This window comes from Protomyctophum parallelum (assembly GCF_964188405.1).
Source record: "Protomyctophum parallelum genome assembly, chromosome: 12".
NCBI classification, from domain to species: domain Eukaryota; kingdom Metazoa; phylum Chordata; class Actinopteri; order Myctophiformes; family Myctophidae; genus Protomyctophum; species Protomyctophum parallelum.
The window spans coordinates 46,142,574-46,160,073 of NC_139712.1; the positions used below are offsets into that span (position 1 = coordinate 46,142,574).

Genomic DNA, 17,500 nt, shown 5'->3' on the forward strand with positions numbered 1-17,500 from the left:
GTGTACTCTATTGTATTTCCCCACCTGGCGTTTAGTTAGTGGATGTGTGTACTCTATTGTATTCCCCACCTGGCGTTTAGTTAGTGGATGTGTGTACTCTATTGTATTCCCCACCTGGCGTTTAGTTAGTGGATGTGTGTACTCTATTGTATTTCCCACCTGGCGTTTAGTTAGTGGATGTGTGTACTCTATTGTATTTCCCACCTGGCGTTTAGTTAGTGGATGTGTGTACTCTATTGTATTTCACCTGGCGTTTAGTTAGTGGATGTGTGTACTCTATTGTATTTCCCACCTGGCGTTTAGTTAGTGGATGTGTGTACTCTGTTGTATTTCCCCACCTGGCGTTTAGTTAGTGGATGTGTGTACTCTATTGTATTCCCCACCTGGCGTTTAGTTAGTGGATGTGTGTACTCTATTGTATTTCCCCACCTGGCGTTTAGTTAGTGGATGTGTGTACTCTACTGTATTTCCCCACCTGGCGTTTAGTTAGTGGATGTGTGTACTCTATTGTATTTCCCCACCTGGCGTTTAGTTAGTGGATGTGTGTACTCTATTGTATTTCCCACCTGGCGTTTAGTTAGTGGATGTGTGTACTCTATTGTATTTCCCACCTGGTGTTTAGTTAGTGGATGTGTGTACTCTATTGTATTTCCCACCTGGCGTTTAGTTAGTGGATGTGTGTACTCTATTGTATTTCCCCACCTGGCGTTTAGTTAGTGGATGTGTGTACTCTATTGTATTTCCCACCTGGCCTTTAGTTAGTGGATGTGTGTACTCTATTGTATTTCCCACCTGGCGTTTAGTTAGTGGATGTGTGTACTCTATTGTATTCCCCACCTGGTGTTTAGTTAGTGGATGTGTGTACTCTATTGTATTCCCCACCTGGCGTGTAGTTAGTGGATGTGTGTACTCTATTGTATTCCCCACCTGGCGTTTAGTTAGTGGATGTGTGTACTCTATTGTATTTCCCCACCTGGCGTTTAGTTAGTGGATGTGTGTACTCTATTGTATTCCCCACCTGGCGTTTAGTTAGTGGATGTGTGTACTCTATTGTATTTCCCACCTGGCGTTTAGTTAGTGGATGTGTGTACTCTATTGTATTTCACCTGGCGTTTAGTTAGTGGATGTGTGTACTCTATTGTATTTCCCCACCTGGCGTTTAGTTAGTGGATGTGTGTACTCTATTGTATTTCACAATACAAACACCTGGCGTTTAGTTAGTGGATGTGTGTACTCTATTGTATTCCCCACCTGGCGTTTAGTTAGTGGATGTGTGTACTCTATTGTATTTCACACCTGGCGTTTAGTTAGTGGATGTGTGTACTCTATTGTATTTCCCACCTTGCGTTTAGTTAGTGGATGTGTGTACTCTATTGTATTTCACCTGGCGTTGAGTTAGTGGATGTGTGTACTCTATTGTATTTCACCTGGCGTTTAGTTAGTGGATGTGTGTACTCTATTGTATTTCACACCTGGCGTTTAGTTAGTGGATGTGTGTACTCTATTGTATTTCCCACCTGGCGTTTAGTTAGTGGATGTGTGTACTCTATTGTATTTCACCTGGCGTTTAGTTAGTGGATGTGTGTACTCTATTGTATTTCACCTGGCGTTGAGTTAGTGGATGTGTGTACTCTATTGTATTTCACACCTGGCGTTTAGTTAGTGGATGTGTGTACTCTATTGTATTTCACCTGGCGTTGAGTTAGTGGATGTGTGTACTCTATTGTATTTCACCTGGCGTTTAGTTAGTGGATGTGTGTACTCTATTGTATTTCCCACCTGGCGTTTAGTTAGTGGATGTGTGTACTCTATTGTATTTCCCACCTGGCGTTTAGTTAGTGGATGTGTGTACTCTATTGTATTTCACCTGGCGTTTAGTTAGTGGATGTGTGTACTCTATTGTATTTCCCACCTGGCGTTTAGTTAGTGGATGTGTGTACTCTATTGTATTTCCCACCTGGCGTTTAGTTAGTGGATGTGTGTACTCTATTGTATTTCCCACCTGGCGTTTAGTTAGTGGATGTGTGTACTCTATTGTATTTCCCACCTGGCGTTTAGTTAGTGGATGTGTGTACTCTATTGTATTTCCCACCTGGCGTTTAGTTAGTGGATGTGTGAACTCTATTGTATTTCCCCACCTGGCGTTTAGTTAGTGGATGTGTGTACTCTATTGTATTCCCCACCTGGCGTTTAGTTAGTGGATGTGTGTACTCTATTGTATTTCCCACCTGGCGTTTAGTTAGTGGATGTGTGTACTCTATTGTATTTCCCCACCTGGCGTTTAGTTAGTGGATGTGTGTACTCTATTGTATTTCCCACCTGGTGTTTAGTTAGTGGATGTGTGTACTCTATTGTATTCCCCACCTGGCGTTTAGTTAGTGGATGTGTGTACTCTATTGTATTTCCCACCTGGCGTTTAGTTAGTGGATGTGTGTACTCTATTGTATTTCCCCACCTGGCGTTTACTTAGTGGATGTGTGTACTCTATTGTATTTCCCACCTGGCGTTTAGTTAGTGGATGTGTGTACTCTATTGTATTTCCCACCTGGCGTTTAGTTAGTGGATGTGTGTACTCTATTGTATTTCCCACCTGGCGTTTAGTTAGTGGATGTGTGTACTCTATTGTATTTCCCCACCTGGCGTTTAGTCAGTGGATGTGTGTACTCTATTGTATTCCCCACCTGGCGTTTAGTTAGTGGATGTGTGTACTCTATTGTATTCCCCACCTGGCGTTTAGTTAGTGGATGTGTGTACTCTATTGTATTCCCCACCTGGCGTTTAGTCAGTGGATGTGTGTACTCTATTGTATTTCACCTGGCGTTTAGTTAGTGGATGTGTGTACTCTATTGTATTTCACCTGGCGTTTAGTTAGTGGATGTGTGTACTCTATTGTATTCCCCACCTGGCGTTTAGTTAGTGGATGTGTGTACTCTATTGTATTCCCCACCTGGCGTTTAGTTAGTGGATGTGTGTACTCTATTGTATTCCCCACCTGGCGTTTAGTTAGTGGATGTGTGTACTCTATTGTATTCCCCACCTGGCGTTTAGTTAGTGGATGTGTGTACTCTATTGTATTTCCCACCTGGCGTTTAGTTAGTGGATGTGTGTACTCTATTGTATTCCCCACCTGGCGTTTAGTTAGTGGATGTGTGTACTCTATTGTATTCCCCACCTGGCGTTTAGTTAGTGGATGTGTGTACTCTATTGTATTTCCCCACCTGGCGTTTAGTTAGTGGATGTGTGTACTCTATTGTATTTCACCTGGCGTTTAGTTAGTGGATGTGTGTACTCTATTGTATTTCCCCACCTGGCGTTTAGTTAGTGGATGTGTGTGTACTCTATTGTATTTCCCACCTGGCGTTTAGTTAGTGGATGTGTGTACTCTATTGTATTCCCCACCTGGCGTTTAGTTAGTGGATGTGTGTACTCTATTGTATTTCCCACCTGGCGTTTAGTTAGTGGATGTGTGTACTCTATTGTATTTCCCCACCTGGCGTTTAGTTAGTGGATGTGTGTACTCTATTGTATTTCCCACCTGGCGTTTAGTTAGTGGATGTGTGTACTCTATTGTATTCCCCCACCTGGCGTTTAGTTAGTGGATGTGTGTACTCTATTGTATTTCCCACCTGGCGTTTAGTTAGTGGATGTGTGTACTCTATTGTATTTCCCACCTGGCGTTTAGTTAGTGGATGTGTGTACTCTATTGTATTTCCCACCTGGCGTTTAGTTAGTGGATGTGTGTACTCTATTGTATTTCCCACCTGGCGTTTAGTTAGTGGATGTGTGTACTCTATTGTATTTCCCACCTGGCGTTTAGTTAGTGGATGTGTGTACTCTATTGTATTTCCCACCTGGCGTTTAGTTAGTGGATGTGTGTACTCTATTGTGTTTCCCCACCTGGCGTTTAGTTAGTGGATGTGTGTGTACTCTATTGTATTTCCCACCTGGCGTTTAGTTAGTGGATGTGTGTACTCTATTGTATTCCCCCACCTGCCGTTTAGTTAGTGGATGTGTGTACTCTATTGTATTTCCCACCTGCCGTTTAGTTAGTGGATGTGTGTACTCTATTGTATTTCCCACCTGGCGTTTAGTTAGTGGATGTGTGTACTCTATTGTATTTACCACCTGGTGTTTAGTTAGTGGATGTGTGTACTCTATTGTATTTCCCACCTGGCGTTTAGTTAGTGGATGTGTGTACTCTATTGTATTTCACCTGGCGTTTAGTTAGTGGATGTGTGTACTCTATTGTATTTCCCACCTGGCGTTTAGTTAGTGGATGTGTGTACTCTATTGTATTTCACCTGGCGTTTAGTTAGTGGATGTGTGTACTCTATTGTATTTCCCACCTGGTGTTTAGTTAGTGGATGTGTGTACTCTATTGTATTTCCCACCTGGCGTTTAGTTAGTGGATGTGTGTACTCTGTTGTATTTACCACCTGGCGTTTAGTTAGTGGATGTGTGTACTCTATTGTATTTCCCACCTGGCGTTTAGTTAGTGGATGTGTGTACTCTATTGTATTTCACCTGGCGTTTAGTTAGTGGATGTGTGTACTCTATTGTATTTCACCTGGCGTTTAGTTAGTGGATGTGTGTACTCTATTGTATTTCCCACCTGGCGTTTAGTTAGTGGATGTGTGTACTCTATTGTATTTCCCACCTGGCGTTTAGTTAGTGGATGTGTGTACTCTGTTGTATTTCCCCACCTGGCGTTTAGTTAGTGGATGTGTGTACTCTATTGTATTCCCCACCTGGCGTTTAGTTAGTGGATGTGTGTACTCTATTGTATTTCCCCACCTGGCGTTTAGTTAGTGGATGTGTGTACTCTATTGTATTTCCCCACCTGGCGTTTAGTTAGTGGATGTGTGTACTCTATTGTATTTCCCCACCTGGCGTTTAGTTAGTGGATGTGTGTACTCTATTGTATTTCCCACCTGGCGTTTAGTTAGTGGATGTGTGTACTCTATTGTATTTCCCCACCTGGCGTTTAGTTAGTGGATGTGTGTACTCTATTGTATTCCCCACCTGGCGTTTAGTTAGTGGATGTGTGTACTCTATTGTATTTCCCACCTGGCGTTTAGTTAGTGGATGTGTGTACTCTATTGTATTTCCCACCTGGCGTCTAGTTAGTGGATGTGTGTACTCTATTGTATTCCCCACCTGGCGTTTAGTTAGTGGATGTGTGTACTCTATTGTATTTCCCACCTGGCGTTTAGTTAGTGGATGTGTGTACTCTATTGTATTTCCCACCTGGCGTTTAGTTAGTGGATGTGTGTACTCTATTGTATTTCCCCACCTGGCGTTTAGTTAGTGGATGTGTGTACTCTATTGTATTTCCCCACCTGGCGTTTAGTTAGTGGATGTGTGTACTCTATTGTATTTCCCCACCTGGCGTTTAGTTAGTGGATGTGTGTACTCTATTGTATTTCCCCACCTGGCGTTTAGTTAGTGGATGTGTGTACTCTATTGTATTTCCCCACCTGGCGTTTAGTTAGTGGATGTGTGTACTCTATTGTATTTCCCCACCTGGCGTTTAGTTAGTGGATGTGTGTACTCTATTGTATTTCCCCACCTGGCGTTTAGTTAGTGGATGTGTGTACTCTATTGTATTTCACCTGGCGTTTAGTTAGTGGATGTGTGTACTCTATTGTATTTCACCTGGCGTTTAGTTAGTGGATGTGTGTACTCTATTGTATTTCCCACCTGGCGTTTAGTTAGTGGATGTGTGTACTCTATTGTATTTCACCTGGCGTTTAGTTAGTGGATGTGTGTACTCTATTGTATTTCCCACCTGGCGTTTAGTTAGTGGATGTGTGTACTCTATTGTATTTCCCACCTGGCGTTTAGTTAGTGGATGTGTGTGTACTCTATTGTATTCCCCACCTGGCGTTTAGTTAGTGGATGTGTGTACTCTATTGTATTTCCCACCTGGCGTTTAGTTAGTGGATGTGTGTACTCTATTGTATTCCCCACCTGGCGTTTAGTTAGTGGATGTGTGTACTCTATTGTATTTCACCTGGCGTTTAGTTAGTGGATGTGTGTACTCTATTGTATTTCCCCACCTGGCGTTTAGTTAGTGGATGTGTGTACTCTATTGTATTTCCCACCTGGCGTTTAGTTAGTGGATGTGTGTACTCTATTGTATTTCCCCACCTGGCGTTTAGTTAGTGGATGTGTGTACTCTATTGTATTTCCCCACCTGGCGTTTAGTCAGTGGATGTGTGTACTCTATTGTATTCCCCACCTGGCGTTTAGTTAGTGGATGTGTGTACTCTATTGTATTTCCCACCTGGCGTTTAGTTAGTGGATGTGTGTACTCTATTGTATTTCCCACCTGGCGTTTAGTTAGTGGATGTGTGTACTCTATTGTATTTCCCACCTGGCGTTTAGTTAGTGGATGTGTGTACTCTATTGTATTTCCCACCTGGCGTTTAGTTAGTGGATGTGTGTGTACTCTATTGTATTTCCCACCTGGCGTTTAGTTAGTGGATGTGTGTACTCTATTGTATTTCCCCACCTGGCGTTTAGTTAGTGGATGTGTGTACTCTATTGTATTTCCCCACCTGGCGTTTAGTTAGTGGATGTGTGTACTCTATTGTATTTCCCACCTGGCGTTTAGTTAGTGGATGTGTGTACTCTATTGTATTTCCCACCTGGCGTTTAGTTAGTGGATGTGTGTACTCTATTGTATTTCCCACCTGGCGTTTAGTTAGTGGATGTGCGTTTAGTTAGTGGATGTGTGTACTCTATTGTATTTCCCCACCTGGCGTTTAGTTAGTGGATGTGTGTACTCTATTGTATTTCCCACCTGGCGTTGAGTTAGTGGATGTGTGTACTCTATTGTATTTCCCCACCTGGCGTTGAGTTAGTGGATGTGTGTACTCTATTGTATTTCCCACCTGGCGTTTAGTTAGTGGATGTGTGTACTCTATTGTATTTCCCACCTGGCGTTGAGTTAGTGGATGTGTGTACTCTATTGTATTCCCCACCTGGCGTTGAGTTAGTGGATGTGTGTACTCTATTGTATTTCCCACCTGGCGTTTAGTTAGTGGATGTGTGTACTCTATTGTATTCCCCACCTGGCGTTTAGTTAGTGGATGTGTGTACTCTATTGTATTTCCCCACCTGGCGTTTAGTTAGTGGATGTGTGTACTCTATTGTATTTCCCACCTGGCGTTTAGTTAGTGGATGTGTGTACTCTATTGTATTTCCCACCTGGCGTTTAGTTAGTGGATGTGTGTACTCTATTGTATTTCCCACCTGGCGTTTAGTTAGTGGATGTGTGTACTCTATTGTATTTCCCACCTGGCGTTTAGTTAGTGGATGTGTGTACTCTATTGTATTTCCCACCTGGCGTTTAGTTAGTGGATGTGTGTACTCTATTGTATTTCCCACCTGGCGTTTAGTTAGTGGATGTGTGTACTCTATTGTATTTCCCACCTGGCGTTTAGTTAGTGGATGTGTGTACTCTATTGTATTTCCCACCTGGCGTTTAGTTAGTGGATGTGTGTACTCTATTGTATTTCCCCACCTGGCGTTTAGTTAGTGGATGTGTGTACTCTATTGTATTTCCCCACCTGGTCACCCTTTTCTAATTTACAAAACCTTTTTCAACAATTTATAATACTTACCGGTATGTCGGGATATAAAGCTAATTTTGATTAAAAACGAAGTGCAGACTATACAAAAAGTTTAAGAAAACACACTCCTTCAAATGGTTCAGTAGATAAGAAAATCTTTTTAAGCATCGTTGACTGATTGATGCATCAAGGAAGGAAATTATGTTTCTGCACTGTCAAATAGGACTACATCTATTCTAAGATAGCATATTTCTTAACCCATTCTGACTTGAGATCAGATTCTAAAAATGTCTATTACATCCTGACAGTTTCATTATTAACCCATTCTGACCTGAGATCAGATTCTAAAAGTGTCTTCGATTTTTTCAAAAATAGCAGACCTACAAGCTCGTATCGCGCCACTCGGTGGCGCGATACGAGCTTGTAGATCTGCTATTTTTAAATGGCTAAAGCACGACACGATGCTAACACCAAAATGGGTTCCCGTTCAGAATGGGTTAAATAAATAAATGTATTTAGGGACATCACAATCATATTATACAACCATTTTTCAAATAGTGTTTCTTTGTTCACAGGTTTTTTTTTTCATTTTTTAGACGGGAACAAAAATAAAAAATAAATAAAGCATATGGGAGAGATGGATGATGTGTACAGAAATTAAAAATGTACAATACAATATAATACTCATAGGGAGACATAAGGGAGTATTTGAAACTGTGAGCAGTAATTAAAATAAAAACAACAGAACCAAAAAAATCCTTGCCGCTACAAGATCAGGTCGCAAAGGAATAATATATTCCACTCCATTTAGACCAAAACTTTATAAATGTTTCCTTCTGCAGTCTGAGAGAGAAAGTGATCTGTTCCATATTGTAAATATAATTTACTATATCTATCCATTATTTTATGGTGGGGCCTCAGGAAGCAACCAGTGACGTATACTTTGCTACATGCAGATATCAGAATACCGAATGATTGAAAAGTTTTAATTACAAATGGTTCTAATGGCATCTAAATGTAAGGATTGTAAATATGCTTATCGGTGTTATAGCAGATCTACAAGCTCATATCGCGCCACCGAGTGGCGCGATATGAGCTTGTAGGTCTGCTATGGATGAGGGGGTACCTGGAAAAAATTCTCCCCGCCCAAAAGAGTTTGGGAACCCCTGGTGTAGAGCACGTTTTTGGCCAGGGACCCCGCCCCCCCGGGAATGCTTTCTGGGGTCTCGCGACCCCACCCCACCCCAGCCCCGCCCCGCCCCCCTCTCCACCACCAATACAAACTGACTGCAAAAAAATAACCTTAAAAATAGAGAAAATAGCCCAGGCGGTGGCGTAACCGTCTGGGCACCCGACTGGTAATCCAGTCGCAGTGTGCCGCGGGTTCGACTCCTGAGCCCGACACGGCCTTTACTGCATGTCTTCCCCCCCCCCCATCTCTCTCCCGTTTCCTGTCAGCCTACTGTCTGTCCCTCCAATAAAAATATCTTAATTTTTTTTTAATAATAATAATAGAGAAAATACATCATTAAGGAAAGTTTTTGCACCACGTACTATGTAAACTCTTAATTTCCATTTTCCAGCCATTGAGTTGCAAAAAATGATAATAATTTGGGGACCCCCCCAAAATAATTTGGCGACCCCCCCCTCCCGAGTGGTCGCGACCCATGGGTTGAGAACCCCCAGTGTAGAGGATCTGTTTGATGGTATAGTCCATGTTAATACTTATTCATTTATAAAATGTACTACTATTCCTTAATGGAACACTGCAGTGCCCAAGACCCAGATTTGCACAAATCCCGAGAGACAGGTGGGCGTCTGGACTGGAATACCACAATTGATGAGGAGCTTTGGTCAGATCTGTGTCGACTGTCGAGATAGTCTCTCTGGTCCTATTAATTCATGCAGAATATAGATTCATTCATTCAAACTTTGTCCCCCTTTATCTTCTCACACCTCGAAAAGTTAACCACAAATATAAATCTGAAATATCAAGACGCGTGTTTTAAAGGTTCCTGCTTGCGTTGGACATGGGCATAGGGTGTATGCACTCGTTCACATCTAATACAATGCCTTGACAGAGGAGTTCATTTCCATTTGATATTGCGTCATTGCTAATCCACGCCTTTGTTTTTTCTCGGCTTGATTACTGCAATGCACTTTTTTCAGGACTGCCTAAGAAAACAACTGACAGATTACAACTTGTCCAAAATGCAGCAGCCAGAGTTTTAACTAGAACTAAGATGAGAGAACATATTACTCCAGTTTTGGCATCACTGCACTGGCTTCCGGTTGTTTTTAGGATTGATTTAAAAATTATTTTACTTGTCTATAAAGCTCTCAATGGTGTCGCACCTTCCTACCTACATGACTGCCTGCCTAAATATGTCCCAAACCGCCCGCTAAGGTCTTCCACTGCTGGCCTGCTCGCTTTGCCTAAAAAAATACGGGGAAGCAGCTTTTTGCTTCTACGGGCCGTCGGCATGGAACAAGCTCCCTCTGTACCTTCGTCAGGCAGCCTCTGTAGACATTTTCAAAGCTCAGCTCAAGACCCACTTCTACAACATTGCTTTTAATTGATCTTTTAGTTTTTTTTTTTTTTTTTTTGTTTGTTTTGTTATTCATGTCCTCACTGTATTGCATTACTGTCGTTGCCTTGCTTTTCTTTTATTCTCCATTGTTCTGTAAAGCACTTTGAGCTGCATTTCATGTCATGAAAGGTGCTATACAAATAAAATTTTATTATTGATGTCAGCGATATTGAGGTCAGACTCCAATGCCAAGTCTTATGGAACCTATTCCGGAGGTTTTCACGGAGGTTCAAGGACTGACTAGACACTCCAATGTGTCACCCGTCTGCATGTCTATATCTATAAGGGCTGACTAGACACTCCAATGTGTCACCCGTCTGCATGTCTATATCTATAAGGGCTGACTAGACACTCCAAAGTGTCTCTAACCCGTCTGCATGTCTATATCTATAAGGGCTGACTAGACACTCCAACGTGTCACCCGTCTGCATGTCTATATCTATAAAACCATCACCGCCTTCTCCTCCACCTCCTTCCGCTCCTTGTAGTGATTTACTCGTAATTCGGATTCATTTCTTTTTTCCTCCAATACGTTGTGAGCACTGAGCGGACACCAACACACAAGGCAGTGTTTAGACTGGGCCACCACGGCCGTTTAGTATAGGTAAAATGCGCTTTTATGCGCGTGGCATCAAATGCAACTCAAAATGTCAATTAATGAACAAAAACTCTGCGCTCTTCTCTGGCGGGGGTTTAGTTGGGGTCCTCTTCCCTAACAGGCTTAGTGCGCCCTATTTTATGTCTCACACTCTGTCCCCGGGTTCGACAGGAGCCTTGGTTTCCTTGTCCGTACTCTCCCGGGGAAGTGGAACTTTCATCGGTTATGATTCGTCCGGGGTAGCGGGTTACCTATATAGGAAGAGAATAGGCCTTTTTGGTATCATGCTCACATCAATGTCGTGGTGCGAGAGGAAGAGTGAGGTGTCGCTTACCGCCAAGTATACCCGAACTGTCCCTGTCAGCTGTCAGTGGGGAATGAGCGCAGGGGCAGACATCTCTTTCCTTTTAACCCGGCGTAGGCGCGTGCACTTGGCCTTGAGCCAATAGGTGCGCTTGGCCTTGAGCCAGTAGGTAGGCGGGGTAATAATATGTCTGCTCAATGACGAGGCCGAGTGGGCGTGTCCTCCTTGGCCGCGCTCTGCCTCCTCCCCACTGGCTGTCTGGGCTATTATTATGCTTACCTGGCGGGTGGTTGCCTAGCGACACCTCACATATCCTCCCCCCAAGCTTGTCGGTGCCACCGGAAGCTTCAGTTTCCTCTTCTCCCTCGTATCGTCTGGACAAGGCGTCCGCGTGAGCGATGGTTCTCCCCGGTCGGTGTTCTACGTCGAAGCAGTAGTCCTGCAATTCCAGGAACCATCTGGTCACTCGGTCGTTCCGGTCCTTATTTCTGGCCATCCATTTCAAGGGGGCGTGGTCGGTAATGACAGTGAAGCGCCGGCCCCATAGATAGTACCGGAGGTGATGGATGGCCCACTTCACCGCCAGGCACTCCTTTTCCACGGTGGCGTAGTTTCGCTCGTGTTTTTTCAGCTTCCTGCTGATGTAGGTGACTGGGTGTTCTTCCTCGTCTATGCGCTGTGACAGCACCGCTCCTATTCCCGTCCCTGAGGCGTCTGTGTGCAATATGAAGGGTTTTCCGAAGTCAGGCGCCTTAAGCACCAGCTCATCGCAGAGCGCCTCTTTCAGAAAACAGAACGCTCCCTCCACTTCGGGGGTCCAGGTGACGTGGAGCGGGAGGGTTTTTTTCATCATGTCGTAGAGCGGTGCTGCAACGGTAGCAAAGTCTTTAATACATTTCTGATAATACGAATATTAGTCCCATAAATGACTTCACCTGTTTTAGCCCAGGGGCTATGGGACTCTTCTATCACTCCTAATTTTAGCATTTTTTCTACCTCTACTTTAATCGCTATGCGCCTGGCCTCAGGTACACGATGGGGCCGCTGGCGAATAGTTTTCCCCGCAGTGGTTTCTATATTGTGCTTAATTAGGTGTGTTCGCCCAGGGATCTCCGAGAATACGTCACTATTCCGACTGAGGAGTTATTTTACGTCCTGCCGCTGGGACGGGGACAGGTCCTCCCCCGTGGGGACAGGGGCTGTGGGAGGAGGGGAGAGAGCCGTTAATAGGACAGAGGATGGAACGGGACCGGGGGCTTTCCACTTTTTCAGGATATTCACGTGGTAGATTTGTTGGCCTTTTCGCCGGCCGGGTTGTTTTACTCTGTAATTTACAGGTCCTATTTTCGCTTCGATCTCATACGGTCCTCTCCATTTAGCTAGAAACTTGCACTCGCTGCTGGGCACTAAAACAAGGACGTGTTCTCCCACCTGGAATTGTCGGACACGCGCTCCTCGGTAGTAGGTGCGTGCCTGGTCTCGTTGTGCGCGCTCCATGTGCTCGCGCACCATAGGCCAAACCTTGCGTGCGCGCGCCTGCAGCTTGTCCACGTGCTCAATGACAGAGCGGTGTGGGGAGGGGTGTGTTTCCCAGGTCTCCTTGGCAACGTCTAACAGGCCTCGCGGGCTCCGCCCATACACCAGTTCAAACGGTGAGAAGCCTGTAGACGCCTGGGGAACCTCTCGGATAGAAAACAAGACATACGGGATTAACTGGTCCCAATCCCTCCCATCAATGTCCACTAGCTTCCGCAGCATTTTCTTCAGGGTTTGGTTGAAGCGTTCAACCGTCCGTTTGCGGGTGGTACGGTGATGTGCGAATGCGCTTCACTTTTAGCCATTTATAGAGCGTGGACATTACTCGGGACATGAAGCATGTGCCTTGATCCGTTAAAATTTCGTCCGCTATGCCAACCCGGCTGAATAACATCAGGAGCTTGTGTGATACTGTTTTAGCAGTGGCCGAGCGTAGTGGGATGGCCTCGTTAGGGTTAGGGTTAGCCTAACCCTAACCCTAACCCAACGTATATTCTACTACCGGTACACCCTGTTTTAACACACCCCCCAGAGTTCTCCATGACAACTCTCAATTAGCCGGCTGGAACATACAGTATCTTCTCTGACTCACTCGACTCGACTCCACAGGTGAGAACAGACCGGCAGCAATTATTATACAGAGCTATTATTAATAGCTGCCAAGTTAGCTAGCTGACTGCCTTCCCTCGTTACCACCGGCATCTCCAAAAGGGTGGGCTCATTTGTGTGTGTGTGTGTGTGTGTGTGTGTGTGTGTGTGTGTGTGTGTGTGTGTGTGTGTGTGTGTGTGTGTGTGTGTGTGTGTGTGTGTGTGTGTGTGTGTGTGTGTGTGTGTGTGTGTGTGTGTGTGTGTGTGTGTGTGTGTGCAATTATGTACATGCCTGGTGAAGGGGAGGTGGGGGGGGGGCATACAGTACAATTTATTTTCGGCGACTTTTCAGCACTTCCAATGTTACACAGATTGATGGGCAGAAGCATTTGAAGAAGAAAAAAAAAGTATGAGCCAACAGTCTGTTTTGAGAGGTTAACCTTAAAGGGACACTTCACCCTTTTTGCAAAAAAATATATGTTAATGACGTTTAGAAGCTTTAGGACACTTTCCTGGGGGTATTTATGTGTGTAATATGTGGTTTTAGATATTTTAGATTGTAGCAGTGAGCCTGTTGTCTCTGATGTCATGGACACTGGGCTCACTTCCTTCCTGGACTACATGTTGTCTCAGTAAGACAGCTCTCCCCCTATCCACAAGGAGGAGCAGTGCACCAAAGAATTATGGGAATTGTAGTCCAGGAAGGTAGTGAGACCAGTGTCCATGACATCAGAGACAACAGGCTCACTGCTACAATCTAAAATAACTAAAACCACATATTACACACATAAATACCCCCAGGAAAGTGATCTAAAGCTTCTAAACGTCATTAATATATATCTTTTTGCAAAAAGGGTGAAGTGTCCTTTTAAGCTACGGTTACACGGCCAGAGAAAGCACTGTTATAGCTACAGCAGGGTAAAGGCATCACACACATCAGAAATACCATCTGTAATGAACAAACGTATACAAGGCTAAATCTGCCGCCCGCTGGTCTCTCTCTCACACACACACACACACACACACACACACACACACACACACACACACACAGGAGTCTGCATTTGCAGCAATTACATATTTTGACGACTATAGCACTGTGATATTTATTTATTAGTTCCAAGTGTTTTGTTTTCCCTGCTATAGCATCACAATGCATAAAGACCCCCAGGTGTGAATTTGGAACCAGCTGAAAGCCAGGCCTGGGTGTTCGCGATGAATTGATTAGAAATGACGGCGGTTAAACAGACTTTTTAAAATTCATATGGAATCTATCAATCTAATGACACAGTGGCATATGTGAGGCACACAGGCCCTAATTAAAATGGAGATTGCTCGCCTGGAACCCCAGCTGTGTGTGTGGCCAATACAAGCTTCCACGGTGCGCTTCGAGTGTTCCCCGCCATCATGTCTGTGAAAGACAAAATTGGAAGGGGAAAAACACACAGAGCGTGCAGGGAAATGAGTTATGTCTTGAGAATTGCCACCGAGCAGTTGTTCAATACATTTGATTTCTGCTTGTTCTGTTCTGTGTCCACACAGTGTCCACCTCTATTACCTGTTCCCTGTTCTGTTCTGTGTCCACACAGTGTCCACCTCTATTACCTGTTCCCGTGCCTGGAGGAGGGAGGTCTGGCCACCTACAGAACCGCCATCGTGCAGAACCAGCACCTCGCCATGCTGGCCAAGGTACCACTACGACTCGCATTACTACACCTGACCCTGTGACACTAGCGTGACTGAGAGGTCACGTGTGTGTGTGTGTGCGCACAGCGTTTGCCTGTTAGCAAAGTGTGAGACAGTCACCATCTGTGCATCAATGCTAGTGTGTACCAGTCAATGTCGCTGCGCACGCAGCCACGCACACACATGTGATCATTTGTTTTTTCCACAATATTGTGGTGGCTTCATACCACATCTGGAGTGCACATGGGCACATCTGTCAGTTCCACAAGAGTGGAACCCTGTTTCCAATGAGGGCAGGCAATCTTTTTCATTTCCCTCGTGTTTGTAGAGCCCTTTTTGTTCCCTTTTTGTTATTTGTATTTGTTTTCGTATCTTTTCCCCAGTGGAGTGTCTATGAAAATTACACCAGAGCAGAGCTGCCGTCACTCCTAAAGAAGCAATTCAAATTGTGCCAGTGAACAGGACTGCACAGTGTTACGCAAATATATTGAAGTTGCCTTACTGATTGCTAAAAGTACACGAGGCCGGCACATATTCTGATACAGCTTGTTTATAGCCTCCCCCAGAGAACGTAGTTTGGTGTTATTGTTTGGTATGCATGCCAGCTTGTGTGTCATTTTGTCAAATGCAGTGAGCTGAAGTATCAGCCTAATGGTTGTCTGTTCATACAGTATGACTTGGAAATTGGAAATACTCAAATTACAAATACCTCAAAATTAGGGATGCACCGAAAATTCGGCCACCGAAAATATTCGGCCGAAAATGGCAAAAAATCTATTTTCGGCCTATTCGGTTTCGGCTCAAATAAGCCGAAAAATATCACCGAATAGTAGTAGTGGTCCTAAAGTTGTGAATCGAACTAAACTGCGGGAAAAACAAAGATGTACAAGCCCAACGCGCTGTGCATTGCGACGGGTAGATAGCTTGTAGATCTGCTACTTTCAGCGCAGGAAGGGCGCATGCTTATGACGCTCATTAACTATGCATCAGCTCAGCCGGCAGCAGCCAGCACCCAGCAGTCACAACACAACACACGTCGCAGCAGTCACGGAATGCTTCAATGCACAGGCAGATCCGACACAACTTTATTGCATACATATGTGCTTTCATCCACGCTTCCATAGCCTTTTAAATCTTATTTCCCATCCACGGGCACAAGCAACGTGGTATCAGCAGCTCTTCCACCCGATCTGTGGACGGGTGTTGTTCTGTTGACGAGGGAAGCTATAGCTAGCATGGGAGCTAACGTTAGTTTTAACACCTCACACTCGCTGCTGCGTTTACACGGGCAGACACAAAGACGAATGGGAATATCATTTGGAGCTTTAACAATGAATGATACTGTATCGTTGCGTCTGCCCATGTTTAATGGTCAGGGTTTCACTGTCCACAACTATAATGCACTTCCCAAAACTCAGAGACATGCCTCCACCTATAAATTCAAACCCACCTCTGGAATATTGCTATCTCATTCCACTTTAATTTATTTTATTCCATAGTCTTAGTTTTTCTCTAATAAAGTTGTTTTTATTTGTTTTCTCATGTTCTCCTTGAAAAGTGTCTAAGTAGCCTACTCAGAGAAGCTTTATATAAATAATATTATCACTATTATTATTACTACTTGTTTTATTGCCTATGCTTATGTAGAAAAAAAAGCTCACTGCTCAGGTCAAATAGGCAAATAGGATATGCGATTAAAATGTGATTAATTGAGATTAATTCATCACAAAGCCTCCAATTAATTAGATGTTTTTTTAATGGACCCATAAGTGTTTATTATTTAAGTTAGGTTTTGCCATAATCATGTCTTTTGCCATAATCAGGTAGCTTTACAACAAATATGTATTCGGCTATTCTGTATTCGGTTTTCGGCCAACTGTTTCCTATATTCGGTATTCGGTTTCGGCCAAGAATTTCCCTTTTGGTGCATCCCTAAAAATTGTACTTGGGCGGGAATCCCTTTTGGTGTTAGTATTATGTTATGCTTTAGCTGTTGAAAAATAGCAGATCTACAAGCTCATAGCGTGCCACCGAGTGGCGCGCTACGAGCTTGTAGGTCTGCTATTTTTTGAAAAATCGAAGAACGACTGACATAGAAACATATAGCCTTTTCAGAAAACTGTCAGGATGTAGAAGAACATTTTTAGAATCTGATCTTGGGTACACGATGTGCGGCGCCCGCTGACCAAGTGGTCCAGGCGCATCCCACATACAGGGCTGTATTTTGCGTGTCTTAACTTAAGTACCAGGTCTTATTCCCTACCTTTAGTAAACTAAAGACCTGGAGGCGTGATCAATGCTCTTTGGCCACTCAGAATAGCCAAATGGCATTGATCACGCCTCCAGGTCTTTAGTTTACTCAAGTTAGGGAATAAGACCTGGTACTTAAGACATTCTGACCGGGCACCCATTTTGGTGTCAGCATCATGTTATGCTTTGGCTATTTAAAAATAGCAGATCTACAAGCTCATATCGCGCCACCGAGTGGCGCGCTACGAGCTTGTAGGTCTGCTATTTTTGAAAAATCGAAGAGCGACTGACATTTTTAGAATCTGATCTCAGGTCAGAATGGGTTCATCAGACCAGTGTGTGTCCAGCGGAAACCTCGTGTGAATCTGAT

General features: G+C 44.1%; 1 protein-coding gene across 1 annotated transcript in view; it reads left to right on the forward strand.

Annotated features, from left to right (window-relative positions):
* Positions 1 to 17,500, forward strand: part of drosha (drosha ribonuclease III) — a 232,053-nt gene that overhangs the window by 97,474 nt on the left and 117,079 nt on the right. The window contains exon 23 of the mRNA XM_083777811.1: positions 14,784 to 14,883. Within this exon, the coding sequence (XP_083633937.1) occupies positions 14,784 to 14,883 (100 nt within the window). The remainder of the gene's footprint in view (positions 1 to 14,783; positions 14,884 to 17,500) is intronic.